The 21,246-nt window shown below is 36.0% G+C and overlaps 5 protein-coding genes across 5 annotated transcripts; 2 read left to right on the top strand and 3 right to left on the bottom strand.

Moving 5' to 3' along the window:
* Nucleotides 1-362: 362 nt before the first annotated feature.
* Nucleotides 363-2,654, bottom strand: LOC124633111. The gene is made up of 7 exons (XM_047168208.1): nt 2,457-2,654; nt 2,165-2,368; nt 1,628-1,948; nt 1,386-1,491; nt 1,001-1,116; nt 782-843; nt 363-550 (listed from the first exon to the last, which is right to left on the bottom strand). The coding sequence occupies exons 2-7, from the start codon at nt 2,348-2,350 to the stop codon at nt 478-480; spliced, it is 864 nt and encodes a 287-aa protein (XP_047024164.1). The 5' UTR covers nt 2,351-2,368; nt 2,457-2,654; the 3' UTR covers nt 363-477.
* Nucleotides 2,655-3,808: 1,154 nt separating this feature from the next.
* Nucleotides 3,809-7,561, top strand: LOC124633137 (probable basic-leucine zipper transcription factor P). The gene is made up of 2 exons (XM_047168260.1): nt 3,809-7,255; nt 7,397-7,561. The coding sequence occupies exon 1, from the start codon at nt 4,194-4,196 to the stop codon at nt 5,973-5,975; it is 1,782 nt and encodes a 593-aa protein (XP_047024216.1). The 5' UTR covers nt 3,809-4,193; the 3' UTR covers nt 5,976-7,255; nt 7,397-7,561.
* A 59-nt stretch (nt 7,562-7,620) lies between these two features.
* Nucleotides 7,621-8,823, bottom strand: LOC124633139. Its single transcript, XM_047168262.1, has 2 exons — nt 8,520-8,823; nt 7,621-8,324 (listed from the first exon to the last, which is right to left on the bottom strand). The coding sequence occupies exons 1-2, from the start codon at nt 8,794-8,796 to the stop codon at nt 7,711-7,713; spliced, it is 891 nt and encodes a 296-aa protein (XP_047024218.1). The 5' UTR covers nt 8,797-8,823; the 3' UTR covers nt 7,621-7,710.
* Nucleotides 8,824-8,980: 157 nt separating this feature from the next.
* LOC124633138 (zinc finger protein 43-like) lies at nt 8,981-13,056 on the bottom strand. Its single transcript, XM_047168261.1, has 9 exons — nt 12,883-13,056; nt 12,598-12,727; nt 12,151-12,286; nt 11,752-11,909; nt 11,238-11,377; nt 10,687-10,888; nt 10,344-10,462; nt 10,154-10,268; nt 8,981-9,924 (listed from the first exon to the last, which is right to left on the bottom strand). Exons 1-9 carry the CDS (start codon nt 12,972-12,974, stop codon nt 9,889-9,891), a joined length of 1,128 nt encoding a protein of 375 aa, XP_047024217.1. The 5' UTR covers nt 12,975-13,056; the 3' UTR covers nt 8,981-9,888.
* A 443-nt stretch (nt 13,057-13,499) lies between these two features.
* Nucleotides 13,500-19,626, top strand: LOC124633470 (zinc finger protein 678-like). The gene is made up of 10 exons (XM_047168699.1): nt 13,500-13,740; nt 13,816-13,942; nt 14,251-14,380; nt 14,546-14,742; nt 15,253-15,431; nt 15,759-15,954; nt 16,288-16,403; nt 17,532-17,791; nt 19,219-19,246; nt 19,325-19,626. The coding sequence occupies exons 1-10, from the start codon at nt 13,604-13,606 to the stop codon at nt 19,395-19,397; spliced, it is 1,443 nt and encodes a 480-aa protein (XP_047024655.1). The 5' UTR covers nt 13,500-13,603; the 3' UTR covers nt 19,398-19,626.
* Nucleotides 19,627-21,246: the final 1,620 nt, after the last annotated feature.

Below are 21,246 nucleotides of genomic sequence, written 5' to 3'. Positions count from 1 at the left end.
TTTTACCCGGTTTCCTAATTAGGAAGTGGTTCTAGTATGCATTGTTGTGTGTTTATGTTACGTGATTACTCATAGAGGCGTGAACATGGTGGTCTCATTGACAAGAAATAAGTACTATCATTCGATAGATTGCGATGACGCTATAACATAATGAAGAGATAGATGAGACAGTCAAGGGAATTCGTAAGCGGTATGAAAGAAGTACCACGGATTTGCACTTTATGATTTAGTTTTCATGAGAACCTTCACCATCCTGGCCATCCATTTGTAAAATGACTGCCACTGTGGGTATTGAACTACCAAAATGGTTTTTGGTTACAGGAGATGGTTCCAGGATACTTTTTATAAATAAAAAAGAAAGATTATATCAATTCACTACATTATATTGTAAAAATAACAATCATGGTATTATTTGTATATGCTTATGTAAACAAAATTATAATTAAAAATACACATGTGTATATAACTTAAATCTAATCAGTCTCTGTTATTTCGACGCCACCAAGGAACTCCGGTCACATCTTCTTCTGAACATATATTTACGGTAGGTCTGAAAATAAATAAAAGACAATGAGTGAGAGAAGAATATCTATTCTGACTGTGATCAGATATTTCATTTCTAGAATTAAAGCATTTCAGTATTAAGCAGTCACGGCGCGGTGGTCACAACACTGCGCGGTGATCGAAAGCAATGGGTTACCTCCATTATAATGTTTCCCTAGTTAATCAGCTGAGAATATCCTAAAAAATAATGTATTTGCTAGAACCTACCTATACCTACCTATATACTTGACTATGAGGTAATGTGGACGTCAACAGTGGGCAAGCTTGGGCAGGCGGTTCCTGAAGCATATCATAACGTGGGTTGTTATTTCAGTTCATACAACAGCTAATCAATTTTTTAAATGGCAGACTCCATTATATTATTTGGAGATGATTTCATTTTATGGTACAATTCTCAAAATGCCAGTAAATATTATATAAGTCATTCAAAACATACCTGAATGGATTGCATTGGTATATGCATATTGGCACGCAGTTTCCTTTGTCTTATCTCGCGGCGAACGCAGCATTGAACGCCAAGCAACACGCCGCAAACACAAGAAGATAAGCATCCTGTTGACAAAGATTTTGGGATAAATAACACACCACATATAGCAGGGCTGATCAACTTTGTTGGACCTCAAGGTCAAGTTAAGTTGAGATCAAATTTACTACTTAAGGAGTAGTTGCAACCCTGCTTCTTGTTTTTTAACTTTTGCTTCTAAATTAGAGGCTTTAACTAATTTAATGTAACAACATAGTATGTTATTTTCAAAATTAATTGGACAAGGGAATTAGAGCTTAGCTTTAGAGGTATGGTGACTAGACTGTTGTTAACTTACCTATGTATACTAATACTCCGAGATCTCCATTACGATTTGTACGCCTCAATACTATTCCAGCAATACATAGAGATATTCCAGTTAATATACCTACTACAAAAATAACCTGAAAGAGAACAATTAAAATTAATAGTGTGCAAAACATGTGTTACGAAAAATTGCAATTTTTGCTAATGTAAAAAGCATAAATATAATTTTTGTATTTATTTTTTATAATTAACAAGGTAATTAAAGTATCTCACCTGTAGAATATAATAGCAAACATATTCAAATCCAGGGCAATGGCCACCACAAGCCCCTATAATGGGTACCTCGGGGCTTATGGAGGGTACCGGTGGCACTGGTGATCTGTTAGCAGTCTGCGAATGGGGCTCCACGTCACACAGTGGCAGGGAGAATGCAGAAGCACACTGTGGAAATGAATAAGCTTCTGCTGGCAGACGGTGAGTAGGAACTTTCTCTACATTCTTGTAATTACGCCAAGTTCCACCACCGTATGGTGACTGATATACAGGGGATGGAGGCCCATATTCTCTAACAGTACCATTATAGTAATGAGGCATCTGAAAAACACAATGAAGAAAAAAATAAGTATGTATAATACCACTATTCAGTTTTTACACTTGTAAATCAGAAATTGGCTTAATATAATAATAACTTAAGTACACAACAGCAATGTGAAATGTAATAGTAACTTAAGTTCAAGTGAGAAAACAGATTTATTGTTTACAAAAAAAAAATAACAGCTGGAGTATAGTGTTAAGTACAGGTGCACATACTTGATAGGCATTGTCGGATGTGGAGCTGTCGGTTCCAGGAACTTGGTAAACTGGGGTGTTAATATCTTCCGCCCACGGGTACTTCGCCCTTTGTTGTGCAGCCGAGGCGAACTGCTGTTCACTTCGGGGCACCACCGTCGTTTGGTACGGATGCACAGTTCGTGGCGATATTTGTTGCTTAAACATCTTTCTTTCCAATGTTACCTAACAAAGAAGTTATAAAATACACAAAATAAACAGAAACAATAAATAATGCAACGTGGGAAAGATTTTTACAGGGTGTAGGACTTACCTCATTATGTGTTGAAAATGGAAGATGTATTTTCTGTAACTTATGTAGTTTTTACATACTCGTAAAAAGCAATACACCAAGTAATACTTTTCAACAAAGATGAACAGTGTTTACTTTTTTGTCAAACATAAACTCATTCCGCAAGACTCTCCGCCATGTTTTGTACAATTTTGTTTGTCTGCAGTCTGCACAGACTATATAGGCAGGTTTTTGTCTGACTCTGACTGACAGTTATTTCGTTCAGTTCATTCTATTAATTAAATGAACGGATGGGAACTACCGGAACTACATGACAGAGGGTGTCTAATCATCATAGACCATTGTCATAGACATAATAATAGTAAACAGGACTGCGCACTTTTGCCCAAAAAACGAACCGAGTGAAACAGTTAGTACGGAGGCCGTCTGTCCCTTTCTAATAGGGTGACTATAAGATTAAGCTATGTGAGACAAATCCGAATTTGCTAAGATTATTAAACACAGATTGGTATTGACATTTTAACTTACGCAGTTTGTGACCTTAAAATACTAATATAGGCTTTTAATAATTAGCGGGAATCAGCAGTATAAAAGCAGGAAGATTCGAAGTGAAGACTGTTTTATTTTGTATTTTTGCTTCACACATAGACTGCTGAGCCGTTTATGTCGCCTTTCTTCATTTTTTGGGAAGCTATAACAATAGTACAACAGTTTTAAAATCCATCACCCATATTTTGACTCATTACAAGAACTCATGGGCACCCTAGTTGTTTGATTTACGAAAATGTTATCATTAGCTAACCTATGGAACGATATATTGCAATCACCATAGGATTCACTTTTACAAGTATAAACGCAACACTTTTTCACCATTTGAATAGTTTAAATTGATTTAATACAAAAAATATAAACAATATTTTAAATGCTGATTACGCGCCAAGAATGTTCCGGGTTACCGCTAGAAAATAAAAAAAAGCAAAATAAAAATTAATGTTGTTTATGTCTTAAGAATAAATACGAATAAATTAATGCGATTGTTATTAATTTTTAGACTTACAATTGTTAAAATAAGATAAAAATATAAGTGATTGAATTGTTTTTTTGGGAAGACAATACTGTTGATCACAACATTTTTTTATGCTGGCAAGGTGTTAGAAAGGGACAAACGGCCTCCGTTCTAACTATCCCTCTCGGCTCGGATTTGCCTCTGTGTATTATGCAACCAACTTAGTACCTTATTGCGTTGGAATAGAGTTCATTTTCGTAAATATATATTTTGAGCGTGCGCAATCTTGTTTAGTATATTACATCTCTGCGTCTAATCGACTTTACTATTTTTACTGAGGCATCCACAGACTAAATATACTATTTTCGTGAAGGTTCGTAGAACAAAAACAACGAGCATTCTCAACCTCTACAGTATTATTATTGTTAATTTTCATTTCATTCAGAAAAATGTCAGCTTCGTAATAAAATTTGCGTTCAATTCAATGACAAGACATTGGTTGAGTTTTTCAGTGGAATCAAACGAATCAAACCAAAGTGAATTATAAAGCATCACTCATGTTTGAAACTTTTCATTGGTGGCTTTAGTTAAATGGTTTTACATTGAAGTGTTATGTATCGTGTGACTTTATACATTCTTTGTTTATTACTAAAAGAAATGCAAACTGATGGTAACAGAAAACGTTTGGCTTAATCAACGAGTCAAGCAAATAATGAAAACAAGTGATTTTCTAACACGACTATTACATTAGAATGGTCGTGACATCAAACGTGGAAGGTGCAATGAGCGCCACCGACGGCGCCGAGAAGTCGGTTCTAGCCGCCAACTGTTATTGCAGAGATTACATTCGTGGATTTTGTGCACGGGAAAACTGCAGATTTATTCATGATGTGCCTCCTAAGTCCTGCTTGAAGGAACTGTTTCGGTTCTGTCACGATTTTCAGAATAAAGGCTGTTTCAGAACAAATTGCAAATTTATACACAGCACTGTAGAAGATGAGGACAAATTCTATGCCACAGGCATGTTTCCACGGAACACACGTAATACACCAGTTTGCCAAGCTTATGTAGCCAATGCTTGTTCTAATCAAGACTGTCAGTATGTACATCCACCTGATGTACCCGGGAATGAGATTGTGTCCGTACTAAATATGCCACCTCCACTGCAATACAGTCGCCCACCACCTCCAATTAGAGATGACGATTCCCCTCCAGAGGCTAAATTACGCCGCTTTGCATTTGAAGAAAATAGTTTAGATAACCAAGTGTTAACCACATCAAACCTATGCGGTAATTGTGAGGCAATGGACCATAAAATAAAGTTACTACATGATAATATTAGTGTACTCTTGAAAAAAGTTGGAGATTTGACTGAAAAGAATGTGCAGTTGACTTCTATGAATGAATTTTTACTAGAACAAACAGCTGCTGTGAGAACTGGCCAGCCTTGTGTGATCACTTCTAGACATGGCACATCAGCACCTGTATCTTTGGCCACAGTCAGTGTCACTCCTGTTGTGAGTCTTGCTGGTGCTCTTCCAGCCTTAGTTCCTGCAGCAGCTACACCAAATTTGGCATTAGCTCCAGCTGCTTCTCGAGCTCAATTATTAACACCTGCACCACAAATTCTAACAGTGAGCACAACTCAACAGTTGATGGGTAACTCTGGTGCCCTTATAGTTACTAGTGCTGGTGCCCAACAATTGATGCAAGTTAGTGATTCAGGAACATTGATGGGTGGAGGACAAACTGTCGTAGCAGTTCCTGCTCAGTTGACTTTAGCACAGCCTGCACAACAGCTCATGAGTAATGCATCTCAAACTGCTGTACAACAACTTGTGCAGCAATCAGCATTACAACCTCAACTAGGACCTCAACATCAAGCTACCCAGTATGCTACTCAGCAATCTGTACAACATTTAGCTGCCCAGCAAAATGCTCAACATCTAGCTCAACAATCTGCACAACATTTGGCAGCTCAGCAGTCTGCCCAACATTTAGCAGCCCAACAATCAGCACAGCACTTGGCAGCCCAACAATCAGCTCAACATATGGCTGCTCAACAGTCTGCACAACATCTAGCAGCACAGCAATCTGCACAGCATTTAGCTGTTCAGCAATCTGCTCAACACTTAGCAGCACAACAATCTGCACAGCACTTGGCTGCACAACAATCAGCACAGCACTTGGCTCAACAATCTGCTCAGCACTTAGCGGCACAGCAATCTGCTCAGCATCTAGCAGCTCAACAATCTGCGCAGCATTTGGCCGCAGCGGCGCAACAGTCGGCACAGCAGCTTGCAGCCGCCGCACAGCAGTCTGCTCAACAAATGGTAGCTCAGCAGTCTGCACAACAGTTAGCTGCTCAGCAGTCAGCACAGCAGCAGCTTGTTCCCTCTGCTCAACAGCTTGTACATCAAACATCCACCCAGCAAATTACTATCTCTAGCACTAGTCAGCCTATGGCACTAACTAATTCTCAGGCTCAGCCAATTACATTCCCTATGATATCACAAAGTATACTACCACATTGACACATTTACACACCCATTGTTATAACTAAATGAATCTGATTTAATGAATGAAATGAAATGAATAAAAATTATTAGAAGTTGATTAATCATCATGGTATAATAGAAATCTAAGTAATAATTTAAGCAATATTGATATTCAAGAGGGAAGTGTTATTAAACACACATCTAACAGTGTTAATTAAGAATTCATTATGCTTTTAAATAATACATGAAGCAGTATTTTTATGATATTATTGTACTTGCTGTGGTATGTGTACACTCAATTAAGTAATTTTGCGAAGACCACTGCACTCCAGTGTATGATTAGTTAGTTATTAAGATGTTATGAAGAGTAGGCATAGTTGCCTTATTCATAATCAGTTATTTTCGCCTAATAATTAGCTATTAAACTTTTTGTCCAACTCTCTCAAACTATCTTTAAACTTGAAAGAAAGGAACCAAACAGTTTAATACCTAAATGAGTTTTATACGCGAATTGTAGATGGCAGTATATGAATAAGACAATTATACCTAAACAAAAGATCTTGTCGGATTTGATTGTCATTTGCGGGCCCACCGTGGCGCATGCTGTGCACGGGCACGCGACCTATTTTAGCTGCGTGTATTAATTTGTTTGACAACGTGAGTCTACGTTTCCACTGGAGTACACGAATATGACAGACGACTATGTATAGCGTGGCTCGGCGCACAGAGAGGGTACGCACGTGCCACTGCAATCCAATCAAAAATCCGGCGAAAAGTGACCTGTGCGTAGTCGAGGGTCATATTTGTGTACTCCAGTGGAAACGTAGACCCACGTCGAAAGCGTTGAGCTATGTAACCGCCTATACGTGCAAGCCACGCATGTATCAGTGACGAGAATTTATGCGTAGCTTTTCCGTGGGTTGCAGTGGACACACACACATACATTTTCTTCAAAGCGAAGTTTTATACATATTCTTTTGCATGCACCGCGGTGGACCCGCGCCTTAATGTTGATTTTTAAGCACTCCACCGACAAAAGAACTGCGGTTTAATCTCGCTTGGCTGCCAAACTCGATTCAAAGTCTTTGGGTCATCTCCACAGGGCGAAACGTGTAGGCAGAATTGTTGCTGCTTCGGTATCATTGAATCGTCCAAAGAGATGGCGCCTTTAGATCCAAAGAAAAATTGACAGTAATTTTGAATCAAGTGTGAATGATGACTTAATTTATGTTTGGTATTATTCAATGTATACGATCAATTAGAATACATGTTTGCTTATTTTGCATTCACTGAGTCTGTAAATTAATACATTTCAGTTAGGGCTGATTTTTCAATCGCCAGATAACTCCTATCTGAGGAGTATTTTTAACGTTTTGACAGCTTTTGTATGGAAAATATGTCAAACCGCCATATTTATTCCTCAGATAGAAGTTAACCGATGATTGAAAAATCAGCCCTTAAACAAATAGACTCGAGTGGCATAGTAAATTCTATGGGTATAATTAATATCCACTTTTTCTAGAATTAGTTAAAAAATGTTTGGCTATCTATTTGTGGGCTATAAGAAATGAGGTAGCTATGCCATTTATTTTTCATAAGAAATTAAAAGGAAGTTTGAAATACATCGATTTTTATTTTTATACTTATATACCTATTGAAAAAAGAATAACAAAAAACTGAGTAACTACACATTAATAGATTTTATTGTAATGTCATATAAACATGAGAGTAAGATAGATATGTAAATGGATGAGTACCTACTATTAACGTTTCAGGCAGAATTTCTTTGCGATTTTCTGATGAGGCATTCATTTTTCTTATATTTCAAAATTTTCCCAGGAACCCCAAGTATAAAATCACCAGATAAATCAAAAGCTATTGCTGTAACATTTCCGGGAGCATTATTGACGATCTTTAAATTACCCGTATCATTTTCGTGAAAATATAATAAATCGTCACTTGCTACAAAGACGTTATCGTTATGAACGGCTATTTGCGCCATGCCATCGTAGCTGATATTACCGATACAAATTGGCGACGAAAGAGTTGATTTCAAAACAAACAATCTTTCTTGTTTTATGTAGTAGAAGTTGTTTTTGTCATCAATTGTCAATTCATTTAAAGCTTCGAGAGTGTTAAAGCGAATTTTCTTCATCATTTCTCCATCTAATAGGTACAATTCTTCTATACCATCATTGTTCTCAGTTACATATTTATTGCTGTCCTTATCTATAAATATCATATTAAGCTTGAAGGTGCTGCTAGAAACAGGCGTGGCTTCGTGAGTCTCATAATTATACTTGAAGATGCCCCTGCCAGTGCCAAAATATACTTTCTTTTCGCCGTTATCTATTGCAATCGAGTAACTAGCATCCTCTGGTAGACCTATGGCAAAGTAAATTATGATTATCATGTACCTACGAATATAATAGTTAACATAAGTTCGCGCGTCCCTTATCACATATTCTAGGGGTGCCATCCACGTCAGCTGTCTATATAATCGGAGAGCTCAGGCACAGCTTTTATCTAACCTTAACCCTCCTAGCTTTCTTTCCTGATAGATAAATAAGGTAGACTTACCTGGTATTTTTTGTGGAGCAGCAGTTTTGAATTTAATCATGTTAACGTTAAAGTAGTAGCCCTTTTCGTTTTGTCCAGTTTCCACATAGAACAGGTTGCCATATACGTCATAGTGTGCATCGGTTGGGTAAACATCGCCCACTTGATACGTATTCGTCACATTGTAGAGATTGTTGTTGATTTTTAAGTCTGATTGGCACCCATCTCTAGGCAGGTCGAACGCAGTACATAGCCGAAAACATAACAAAACTGCTATAGCTATGTTAAAGTTACTCATTATATGGATGGAACACAATAGGTAAAAGTATTTTAATAGAACCGTTTCTTTTCCCTGCTACTCACAGATTGAAAGTGCGACACCCGCTGCAAAAAAGAGCCACACACGACTAATGAGTTTAATTGTATTGTTGCCCTTAAGTTATCAACGACAATTACACATATAGAAAGGTTCACAACATCAATAAATTAAAATTGCGATCATTATTATGTATTTGTAAAAAGAAGATACATAAAGTATATCATAAATAATAATGATTAACATTAACCAGCTTATGTTTCTATATTCTGCAACCTTATGCTATGTACTCACTGTATAAATAATCTTTAACTTCAATTGAATAATGTTCAAATATATAAAATCGTCTATGTTTACAAAATTATTTGACTATAAAATAATACTTCCAATCGATAAATTAAGTACTACAAGCTATTATAAAATAAAGTTTCATATATTAAGAAAGTGTTGCTCTAGTCTCACACGATTTCGATATCTAAATTTTAATTGTCTGCATGAGTGCAAAAATACAGATTTTCATCTAACCTGCTTTTAGTAAAGAGTATTTTTTTCTGTTGGTAAAGTCTACATAGCCTTTGTTTTATCTAATTTCTATTCCAAAATTATCGACAATCGCAAAAACATATTTATGTAGAGATCTAAAGCATTTGTAGCTCTAGAAATGCACACAACAATTTCTTTTGTTTACTTTTAAAATACAATTTTGTTTATTATGAAAGGCATATGAAATAATTCATATTAATAGCGGCTGTTACAAAAATGGGCGTCACTTATTATGTTATTCAATCGAGCACAGTAATCAAGTTATATCCAAGATGTACGTATAAGTACTTCAAATTATATTACCCTCTCGCGTTAAATGTTGTTTTGAGTGTTTAAAAACATATAAGGTTATGACATTATACAAGTGTTAGATTTCTCTGTACTTGGCTTCTTCTTCTCTCTAGAGTCTAGAATCTAAAAATGACTTCTATCTAAAAAAGTCTAGACTCAAGACTGCAAAAAGAGATTTTAACTCTGACTCATACTTGTCTATAGTCTGAATGATGAATCGATAGACTAGGCAATAGTACATTAGTAGTTGGGAACACAATTGTTCATATTTTCATTATAGTTCGGCCATTCAGAGAATGCGTTCCTGACACGTCGCGATTGAACTGACGACGTAACTTTGCAATGGCGTTGCAGTTACGATAAAAATATTTTTGCTGGTTGTTTACCGTTTTAACAATTGAGGAGCATTAAAACAACATTATTATATCAATAATCAATGAATGTTATTACGTCGTCAGTTCAATCGCGACGTGTCAGGAACGCATTCTCTGAATGGCCGAACTATAACATTGTTCTCGTTATTAGGTTCTTCCATTTGGCACTGTAAGTACGAAGGTAGCCGACCTTGCCTTTCGCCTTTAATTTTGTGAATTTTCCATCTGTGGCCTTGTAATATTTTTCTGTAATAATAATATGATCAGTTTTAGTTACAGAATATTATCAGTACCTATATTTCTCCCTTTCGGTCCACTTACCTTGTATTGAATTTCTTATAGCAGATATCACATTCCACAGTTCCTTGTCGTAAGTGTATATCTTTTACGTGCCTTTTCATATCATGCTGGTATGAGAATGCCTTGTCACAATATGTACACTGAAAAGAAAAATATTTTCAATATAAGTTAATTGTCATTCTGAAGGTACCTACGTTTTGGAAGCCTCACAACTGGTTTTTGATATACCTTTTTACATGAAATCGATTTCATGCAGTCGCTGCATGAGCGGTCGGCAGTTGCGGTCGGTAGGTCGCCTCCAAAACGTACCCTCTATAAGAACATATAATTTTTGCACTGTTAATACTAATGATGGAAAATGTACCTTAAATGGTCTTGTAGTGCTATGAACGTGTCGCATGTGTTTAGCAAGGTTACTGGATGTTGTTGTTGACTTAGGACATTGTGTACATTTGTATGGTTTGTCTGCTAAATGAGATCTCTTGTGCACTTTTAGCAGATCCATTGTTCTGCCTTGATATGGACAAACGTCACATTTGAATGGGAACACATTTTCGTGGATGGCCCTGTGAACATACATAATGTAAAGTAAGAAAATAATATACATACATCTGTTTAGGTTAATCAAAGCTTTAGGAAAGAGTTTTATTTTCTGAAAACTTACAGTGCGTCCTATGCGACCGATCGCTATGTGAACGCGAAGCGGCGCGGAGGGTGGTTCGCTCGGAGTTCGCGTTGATTCGATCAAATAGGACGCACCCCTAGTCTTGTATGGATGCTTTCAGTTAGTAGACTACTGCCACAGGCTTTTGTGTTGTAACTTAACACTTGATGTAATTAAAATTTGCCGAGTAACTGGGTAAACCCATACTCTCATTTATTTTAAAAGTACATAGGTATATTCATTATGCTTACATATGAACAAGGAGGCTGGCATTGGAGTAAGCAGTCTTGCCACAGATATCACAAAGGAATTTCCTCTTTTCCTCGGGAGGTTTTGTTGGCACTTCTGTTGATTGTGCATTGCACTTTGCTATATGTTTGGTGTATGAACTCTGTCGAAATACAGAGATACTTTAATAACTTGATAAAATATTTTTTTTGAAAGATTAGACAGAATGAAGAAATATATTGATATCCTTTAGTTTTGAAAATAATCTTAATGACTGCAGTCTATTTTTAAAAGCTATACTAATAGCTATACTTAGCTAAATATAGCTATACTTTTAAAATAAAGAGGAAAAAATATTTGTTTGTCTGTACCCTAGAGGGTCTGAAATTACTGAACCTATTTGAAAAAATTCTTCATTGTTGGGTAACAGGGTTATCCCTGAGTGACATAGGCTGTATTTTATCTGAGTATAGGAAAAATTTCCTCAGTTTCAGGTGAAAGCCAGAGAAACAGCTATTTTGAGATTTAAATACTAACCATAGCATGGAACTCCTCTCCACACGTGGAGCATCCCCACATAGGGAACAGTTCATTGTCATCAGAGAATGTGGGTGATGGAATGTTATAGGAGTCCTCACTGTCTGCTTTAGCATCATTGGTCACTTTATCATCATTCTGGCACTCCTGATTTTGTTCTGTATGAAGAATTTTTAATACAATATAAAGATACATTGGAATTGGTTATGAAGATAGTTAGTACCCTGGAGATACAGGCAGACATGAGTTGCTAGGGAATTTGTTGTGCTACTTTTTGTTCCAAGCAAAAACACTTAGGAAAAGTTGAATGGTATGTGTTTTGGAGGTCAGTCAGTTTGAGTTTGATAGAGCCAAACAATTATACATCCTGTGGCAACAAGTGATAAATGTTATACAAACCTTTTTTTATAGATACTCCAACATCATTGAGCAGTTTGTTATTCCTTTGACACATTTCTCTGAACATTATACAGCCATTTAACAAGTCTAAGCAGCTCTGGCACATATGTTTTGAAAGGTTGTCTGAATTGTTTAACTGGAAATAAAGAATTCAATAATTATGACTAAGACATGAACTGGGTATTTGAAGAACAAAGTATTTCGATAAAATAAATCTATGCTGATATTGTAAAGCTGTGCCGTATGTTTTTTTTTGTTTGAACATGCTAGGTTCAGCTACTTATAGTCCAATTTGAAAAGTTTTTTTTCAGTAGTTATAGAGTTTCAGCGCATTTTTCAAAGAATGCCATATAGGCTACTTATTATCCTGGTGCGTGAAATAGTTCTCACGGGGTGCAGTTGAACCCACTGGTGGAAGTTAGTAATAAATAAATTTTGAAAACTTACTGTAATACCAGAAAAGTTATGTATTTCTTCAGGAATATTGGGTTGTACAAAATTGTTGAATATTGGTATGTCTCCTTTTTCGTTATTGCATATTCTGCACATATTTAAGCGTAAGTTCTTTACTTTACGACTGAAAATAAAACAGGTATATTTCATTAATGCTTTACAACAGTAATCAGTATACGCCCACAATCTGTGTTGCAATTTAGTATGAAAAAACTTGTAAACTTGGTGAACAGAACGAAATTACATTATACTCTAAGATTATTACGAAGCTGTACGTACACTTTCTTGATTTTGTTCTTCTTCTTCTTTTTACCAGTCTTTTGAAGAGCATTTGCAAACAGCATAGATTTAAGTAATAAAAGAGAAGTCATGTTCTAATGTTTATGTAAAGTATTTAACAACAAACAAAGCTGGGATTACTCCTTTTTCAACAATCGCACTATCCGTCAGTATTAGTGTATAATCTATGCTATCCGTGTCCAACATCCAAAACGTCAATCGTTTAATTTTCGATAGCATAATATTTATTTGTATCGCTAGTGCATTTACACTTCTAGCACTAGCATTAAGCTGTCCTGCTTTTATGCTCATTATCATACAGGACCTATTATTAATACCAATGTCACTATCATTCTGATAGTTTTAGAAAAGTTCAGAAATGATTTTTTTTTGTTTGGGAAAGAAATGAAATAAAAAATTACACAGTGAGTGTCGTGTTAAAAATTTTATGAAAATCATGAAATCGGTTTTAAAAAGATTACTTCCGTTTATGGAATGCAAGAGTTACATTATCCTTTATTGTGGCTAGCTAGCTGTGTTAGCAAATTATTTATCGTCCAGAAATGTAGTATGGTGTTTGTTGGACATGTTGTCAGATGCTTCATCACAAAGAAAAGTCAATAGTGTCATTTATATGAACTGTCAGTAGGCAAATGTTAATAAAATAATAGAGAAATGAACGAAATATCAAGCTAGTTGTGTGAAAATTAATGCTAAAACAATGGCAGTCTACTTAACTAAGAAAATGCTATCTAAAATGAACAAAATAAAATATCCTTGTGGTCCGTCAGCCGAGATTCCCTCGAACAGTTTCGATGATCCTTGGTCTAGCCTGCTAATGGATGCGAATGGGGCCAAGTAAGTTTATCTTAACATTAGATAGTGCCCTTGGTACCAGGACTATTAGATTTATTATGTGTTGTTTGATTACAGTAAAAAAATGCCGTTGGCTAAGCAGATGATATGTAGAGTTTGTGCGCGGGCCGCCCAGCATCCTCTGAGTGATCGAATTGATGAATACGACATCATGAGCGCTCTTAGAAGTATCACTAACATTACAGTAAGTAGTTAACAAAAGTACTTTCTTCTAAAAGCATATTTAATGTCACTTCTGTATATAGATTAAGATAAGTCAGTTTATGTACGAGTTCAATAAGAACATAAACATCAGTTTTTCTTTAAATTATTGTTTACTTTGTAAATTGAACATAATAATTCATAGTAAACAATTATTTGAAGAAAACAGAGGTTTATGTTCTTGGTGAACTTGGGCTTTAATCGAACAAAATAACCATGGATAATAATATCTTTCTGTTTTGCCTCATGAATATAATACTTTCATTATAATATGTTTGTTGTCTATTGCAGATAGAAGTTGATGATTCACTTCCAAAGTTCATCTGTACTGATTGTTTTAATAATCTCAAGAATGCCATGCAATTTAAAAGAACTTGCGAGGCCTCCGATAAGAAATTTAAGAAAATACTAAATCCAACAGGTAACCTACATATTTTCAACACTTTTAATGATCTTAATTCTATTTATATATTTTTTTGAAGACAGATTGATTGATTGATTTAATATCTGAATCGAACAAGATATTTTTTATAATAAACTAAGCTTTTTTATAATAACTACTACATATTTATATTTTTTCTTTCAGGCAGTCCTAGCACACCACTATACCCATATTCAAAGCATGACTTCCAGCTGATTCTGCATCAAATCAAGCAGAAGAGAATGAAAATAGAAGAGAAGATAGCTAAGGAACAAATGAGGAGAGAAAGACTGCAAGAAAAGAAGTCACCTAAAGTGAAACAGTTCAAATGTTCACCCTGTGATTTGACATTCCCAAACAAGGTATTGGTTTATCTCCACCGTGATATCAAAGCTATAAAATGTTATATTTTAGGGATCTCTTAAAATACAGCAAAACCTGCTACATAAATAATGCATACAGCTGTTATATGCTATTTAAATTATAAAAAATATATGTATATGATGATAGCCGGTACCTACTCAGCTGAATCCGGTTAGACTGGAAGCCGATCCCAACATGGTTGGGAAAAAGGCTCGGAGGATGATGATGGTATGTATATCATAAAAAGGAATAAAAAATATGTTACAAAGAAAGTTTCAATTTTAAAGATGGCTAAAATATTGTTCTCATCATATCTGTCACATTTATATAAATTGCTGCAACAGATAAAGTTTTAAGTAGGACTTTCAAGTCTAAGAAACATTTGAATATTTGGAGATAAGCAGGTGAAGACTATACCATCAGAAAATGATCACAATTTATTGTAGGTTCTAAGTTTAATATTGTTTGTTTCCTGTAACAAATCTCTTAGTCTTCATGATATTGCATAGGAAAAGCTGATGGCCCACCGTCGCGAACGCCAGTGCATGCGCCGCGCGTGCGACATCTGTGGGCAACTCGTGCTCAGCATCGCGCAACACATGCGCCACATACACAAGCAGTCTGTGCCCCACCAGTGTCCCACCTGCGGCAAGGAGTTCCCCATCATTGCTAGACTGAAGAACCATATGTGAGTGGTTTTTTAATTTGCTTTTATATTTTAATTATTCTTTAAAGGTTCTAAATAGTCTACCTATATAAAATAGTAGCTGATACATATACCCAGTTGTCTAATTTATGTAGACATCTGCCTATTTGTTGTTTAAATATACCTATATCTGCAAAAGGCTCTTTCTCACAAAAGGAGGCATTGGCGTTCATGCATCTGTGGTTTGGCTATTAAACAACTGACAACCCCCAGTTCGAACGTCTGGGCGTATATACGCGACATATAATTTATCTGCACATAGGTCAATGACTCTTAGGTAGTGATTTAATACCCAAGTTCTGTTCACAGGTTGGTTCACACAAACACATTCAACTTCTTCTGTGACCTATGTCCGTACAAATGCAAGCACAAGTACTACCTAGTGATGCATATGCGCACCCACACTGGAGAGAAACCCCACAAGTGTACCCAGTGCCCCGCCACCTTCGTCAACCAGTCGAATCTCAACAAGCATAAGCTTACTCATCAGGAAAAACAGTTTAAAGTAAGTTGTAAATAGTTTTTATTCCAAATTAAAGAATACGTTTCTGAGCTTTTGTTAGAGGGCCATTCTCTACCGGCGGTTCACACGTCGCGGGAATCCGCTCGACAAAGCTGCCGAAGGCCTTTCCATTGTCCTTGTAAAAGTTTTTATTACTAAACAGAAAACCTTATTTGTGGTCTATGAAAAACCGGCGTATGAAACACTGTCTTTACACACACACACAAAAATTAATGTCAACATTTCTTAAATTCTATGATTCTTTTAATTATGAGAGAATTTCATTAAAGAACACCCATAGAAATGATAATTCAAAATCGACCGTTTTGTCCCTAGTGTATGCTGTGCGAGAAAGCGTTCCGTACCAATACGGTGCTTCGCGAGCACCACGAAGCCACTCATATGAACATTAAGCACACATGTAACTACTGTGGACGTGACTTCTGTTACAAGTGAGTATTACACTACAAATGGATAGTACTTTTATATAGACTATTTTGAAAGTAGCACCCATTCTTTTTCTAAGTGCTGGTTAACCGACGTGTTTCATCATCAGCCTCTTTTATCGTCCCATTGCTGGGCACAGACCTCCTCTCACACAGAGAAGGATTGAGCGTTAATCTTAGTTCGATGCGGGTGGGTGATTTCAGATTATAGTCCAGGTTTCTCGATTTGTCGACCTATATGTACTGAGTGCATATAGAAAACAAAATCTACTGATGTTTGTAGTACTGTCACCTCAAAATAATCTTTGTATAATCGTAAATCTTTTTTTATTTAAGACAAAATTTCTAATACATAGGACACATTTTGTTATAAGTAGGTTTTATTAAACATACAAATCCAATTGATAATTTGGACATTTATAATAATGGAAAACAACAGAATCATTTAAACCTTTTTCTTAATTATTAAGGTAATATATGAGCAGTATGTCTCAAAAGACTAAACAAAGTCAAAGATATACAATACATTGTATTTAGTGTAATGCATTTACTTAATACTAAGTTTGCTTCTATTAGACTGCATTAAAGTCTGGTTTAAATTGAAGACTCCCATTAAGCGACACTCGCTTTGTTCTTGTGCATTAGCAGTTACGAGTTCACTGACGTTTTATAGGATTCGTTTTAAATATATTTGAGGTCAATCTGAAAACTTGCACTCTGCAAATAATTGAATTACAAAAACAGTTACATATTTTGAATATCACCAAATATTTTCTTTATCAAATTCAAAGTCATAAGTATATGTCTGAGTGAAGGCTTTGCTGTATTATGGGGAACAGAAATGTAATAAAATTCTGCTATAGATAAATGTGTATAATAAATCTGATCACGCCTCGCAGTCAGTTTGTAATGCAGTTAGTTCGAAGTTGCCTGTGGTTCCGATAAAATAAACTTGCCGTCTTTTCATATCTTGAGTTAGTACCTAGGTGATGTAGCATGATAAAATGCCTATATGGAATTTTGTCTTGTTTATTAGGTGGATAGTTATCGGTATGCCTTTTCTATGCTAAAAAATAATTTCCAATTCACCTGCTACATGCCGTCATACACATTTCAATCAAAATTCATCTTTAGGTCGGACCTCCGCAAACACGAGATCCGCAACCACAACCGTATGAAACGCGACTACATCGGCGGCGAGCCTACATACAAGCAAGTTGAGAGACTGCAGAAAATGCAGGAAACTGAAGAAATGGACAAATGGCGGGTTCAAGAGATGACTATCACGCAGCTGCCAGTTGTTCAGGCTACGTATGTGGACCCGCCCAAGGAGTTTATAAGTAATCATGCGATGTTTTATCCTGATGTTGGCATGATACAGCAGCAGCAGATGGGTGAGTGTTTTCTTTTGTTTATATGAGTACAAAGGTTCATCTGGACCCTACATAAGTTCGATTAGCTTCTATATTTCAGTAAAAAAGAAAGCACTATGCGCCGTTTGAGTACGCGCAAACAATCTTGACGCACTTTATTTTTAATCGGAGTTTTAAACTACTAAGTTATATCAAAATTGTTTGTTTATATTTAGTAAAGTGTGTACTCAAATTAGAGTACCTATAAACTGTCTCTTGTTTCTCTTAAAATATTGTATAAGAAGTCCATCTTAAAAAAATAAATGTTTCAAAACATATGTTAAGGTTTTTTTTGACAGTACAGAAAAAGTTCAAAAACCGTCAGATCCAGTGTCTGTAGAGAAATGTCGTTACAACTTTAATAGGTTTCTGAGCGACAGACATCGATTTACTACAATTTATCGCGATACATTTATATAGATTAATGAATTGTTGAACTTTGTCCTTTGTGACCGTTTTTTTGTGACTAGATCAATATTACTCTAGTCTGTATTCATTGAGTGTTCTAGGGTGCGTCCACATCTGGCGAATGTGCCGCGAATGCGCAGCACGCGAGCCGATTGCGAGCCGTCTGCGAGCTGCGCGCGTGCAGTCACTGCAATAATTTGGTGTGCCTCTTTAGCGCAACTCATGCAAGGCTCGTATAGAGCGCGCGATCTGCGCGCACTCTGCGTACACTGGCTCAGTACTATCGAAGATGTCAGACGTCGCGCGCCGCCTGCGCGCCGCTCGCGTGCGGCGCTTAGGTCGCGCGCGAACTGCGCGCGGGCGGCGCAGAAGCGGCGAACGAACAAAAATGCACGCGCGCAGCTCGCGGGCAGGTCGCAAACGGCTCGCGAGCTGCACATTCGCGGCACATTCGCCAGATGTGGACGCACCCTTATGTATGTTTCATTGTTGGACGGCTTTCGAATTAAATTAATCTAACTTGCTGTAGGAATGTCAGGCATTCAGTAATTTGTTTTTTTTTTTGTCAATATGTCACGTGTCTAAAATAACACCTTTTTATCGAATCGATTCGCATAGTTTCGACCAATGCATTTAAATTAGAAATAAGTTGAGCGAAGTATGTAGTAAATAATATAAAAAAATGTAATGAAACTCGTTCAATATAAACTTTATATTTACCATAATCATTACACAAAAGTTATAAAACTTTTGAATTAATCCTTTCATTGAAAATGAAGCTATAATCGCATTCAGGAAAAGTACGACTTAAATGTTATCTGGCGGGCCACTCATTTTACGAAGTGGTGCGCCAACCGACATCATACTCTTTGTTATTCATGATGGTTCGACCTCTTCATAATTGGAAAACTTATTTCATTGAACACATTTTCTGCGCTCCATGGAATACGACCTCATTATGTTTTAACTTTTTTTTAACCTATTTAGTTTTTTTTTTTCAGTTCAACAACAGACTGTGGAGTTGACTTTGTAAGTAGATTTTAATTTTTATATATTGTTATGGGGGTTTTTAAAAAGTGTTGTTTTGATAATATTCGTTTATTCTAGACCCGAGTTGACGATGAAAAAAGACGAAGTGAAAATGTACGAGACCCAGCAGACAATTACAGAATATTTTTAGAAATCAACGCATTTATATTAATAATTATGAATTACCATTTTACAATTATACATTTACCTTTTAAATCACAAAAGATTAATGATTCCATGTATTATTTAACTAACATTTACATTAGTGACATCGATGTATTTTAAGGATTATTTTAATTTTAACTATAAAAATCATACGAATTATTTTAATCATGGTAATCATAGTATGCCTATTAAGTAATAAACGGATATTAATAGATAATAGAATGAGCTAAATTCAAAGTTATCTTGCCACTTAGATGGGGGTTTAAATTAAGCTTAGGCGATTTATATTCGTAAACGCCGAGACTGACTGGCAACTGTCGATTAAACCACCACTAATCACTGCCGCCTACTTCGGGCGTGACTGTTTATCTCGGCCTAAATATTTCGTAGTCGCTCGTAGCAGTTCTGCTACGCTCCACTGGCGTAGCTACTACGCTCTGCAAACGTAGCAAGGTATAACAAAGCCTGCAAAAATTAATTCAACGAGTTAAAAGATAATCACATGATAAATATCAATTTAATTTTATACAAAAGAAGGGGGAAAGGTCGTCAAAATTATTGATAGGGACAAGATTGGACTGTTCAAAACCATTTACGAGGAAACTTCGTTTAATAAAGCCACCGGCCTTTCGCTACGGTCGAACTTTATTGAAATTGTTCGAATATTCATATCGTAATATGCTTATATCGTCGTTGATGACGTCATTACCCAGCGACGTGAAATTGTAAGCTCAGTTACAAGTTAATGAACGTGTGACCGAGGTGCTAATTACTATGCCATCGTGTCCTGAAGCTATATATATGGAATTTAATATAAACGCTTGCCATATTAATCCTTTTAATAAACTGTCGGATTTATGATATGAATACAGAATAGGTACATGAATTAATCAATTTTGTTAACATGATTTTGTACAGCAATGAATTTTACTCATGTTTGAAATATGTATAATAATGTGTCCATTACGAGTTAAATGATTGATGTTGGATAATAATGGCTGGAGTATGTAATTGCTTTTGTAACCTGATTATAATGAAGCGGCAGCACATATCTATATGAATGAATTACTGTTATTTAGTTCAGTAAATACAAATATTTCCTGATCTACAAAACCGGAGCTGAAACAAAATTTAAAATGACTTTTGGCCTTGCACATGTTGTTCGCAAACTATCTGAAATCCCTAACTAGTGAGTCACCGAACTTTGCCTTCCAACTATTCAAATAAGTGTAATTTTGGTCACTGGTTGACTATGTGTTCGTGTATGATTGCTGTCGTCTATAAACAGTAGGTACCTACTACTAACCACGCAGTAGGTTTTAAATTTTTCTTTAAAGATTAAATACTGGGAAATTGAGTTGTTTTAAAAGTACCTACCTATCTACAGGTACTGAAAAACTATTCATTCAACCACTCGACATCACTATTCTTGGGAATGTGGCTCTGTTAAGTTCTATTCACTGCCTAGTCGACACGAACTTGTAGATAATTCATAGGTTTGCAGGTACCTATAGGTCTACCCACATATTTAATTTAGTGATGGCTTTCTTTAAAAACGCTTCTATTGTTAAAAGCCAAATCTATTCTCAGTCAGTCACCAATATATCAACAGGTCTTTGTAGACGCGACAGTACCAGATGGACTTTCGAAAGTTGCTGCTATTGTAGTAAAGACATTGAATAGTCACTGCAGATCAGGGAGAAGTAATGGAGATAAAGTAATTTACTTAAGAAAGATCAATAACATTTATGGAAGATACTGTTCTTTTATCCAAAGTATTTTTAAAACTTGTACCCATCTAGAAAGATTTTCAGACTCAATACTTCTTTCGTGCA

This window comes from Helicoverpa zea, chromosome 9 (genome assembly GCF_022581195.2).
Source record: "Helicoverpa zea isolate HzStark_Cry1AcR chromosome 9, ilHelZeax1.1, whole genome shotgun sequence".
Taxonomy (NCBI): domain Eukaryota; kingdom Metazoa; phylum Arthropoda; class Insecta; order Lepidoptera; family Noctuidae; genus Helicoverpa; species Helicoverpa zea.
The sequence above is the reverse complement of the archived record's forward strand: the minus strand, read 5'-3'. Positions and strand labels throughout refer to the sequence as shown.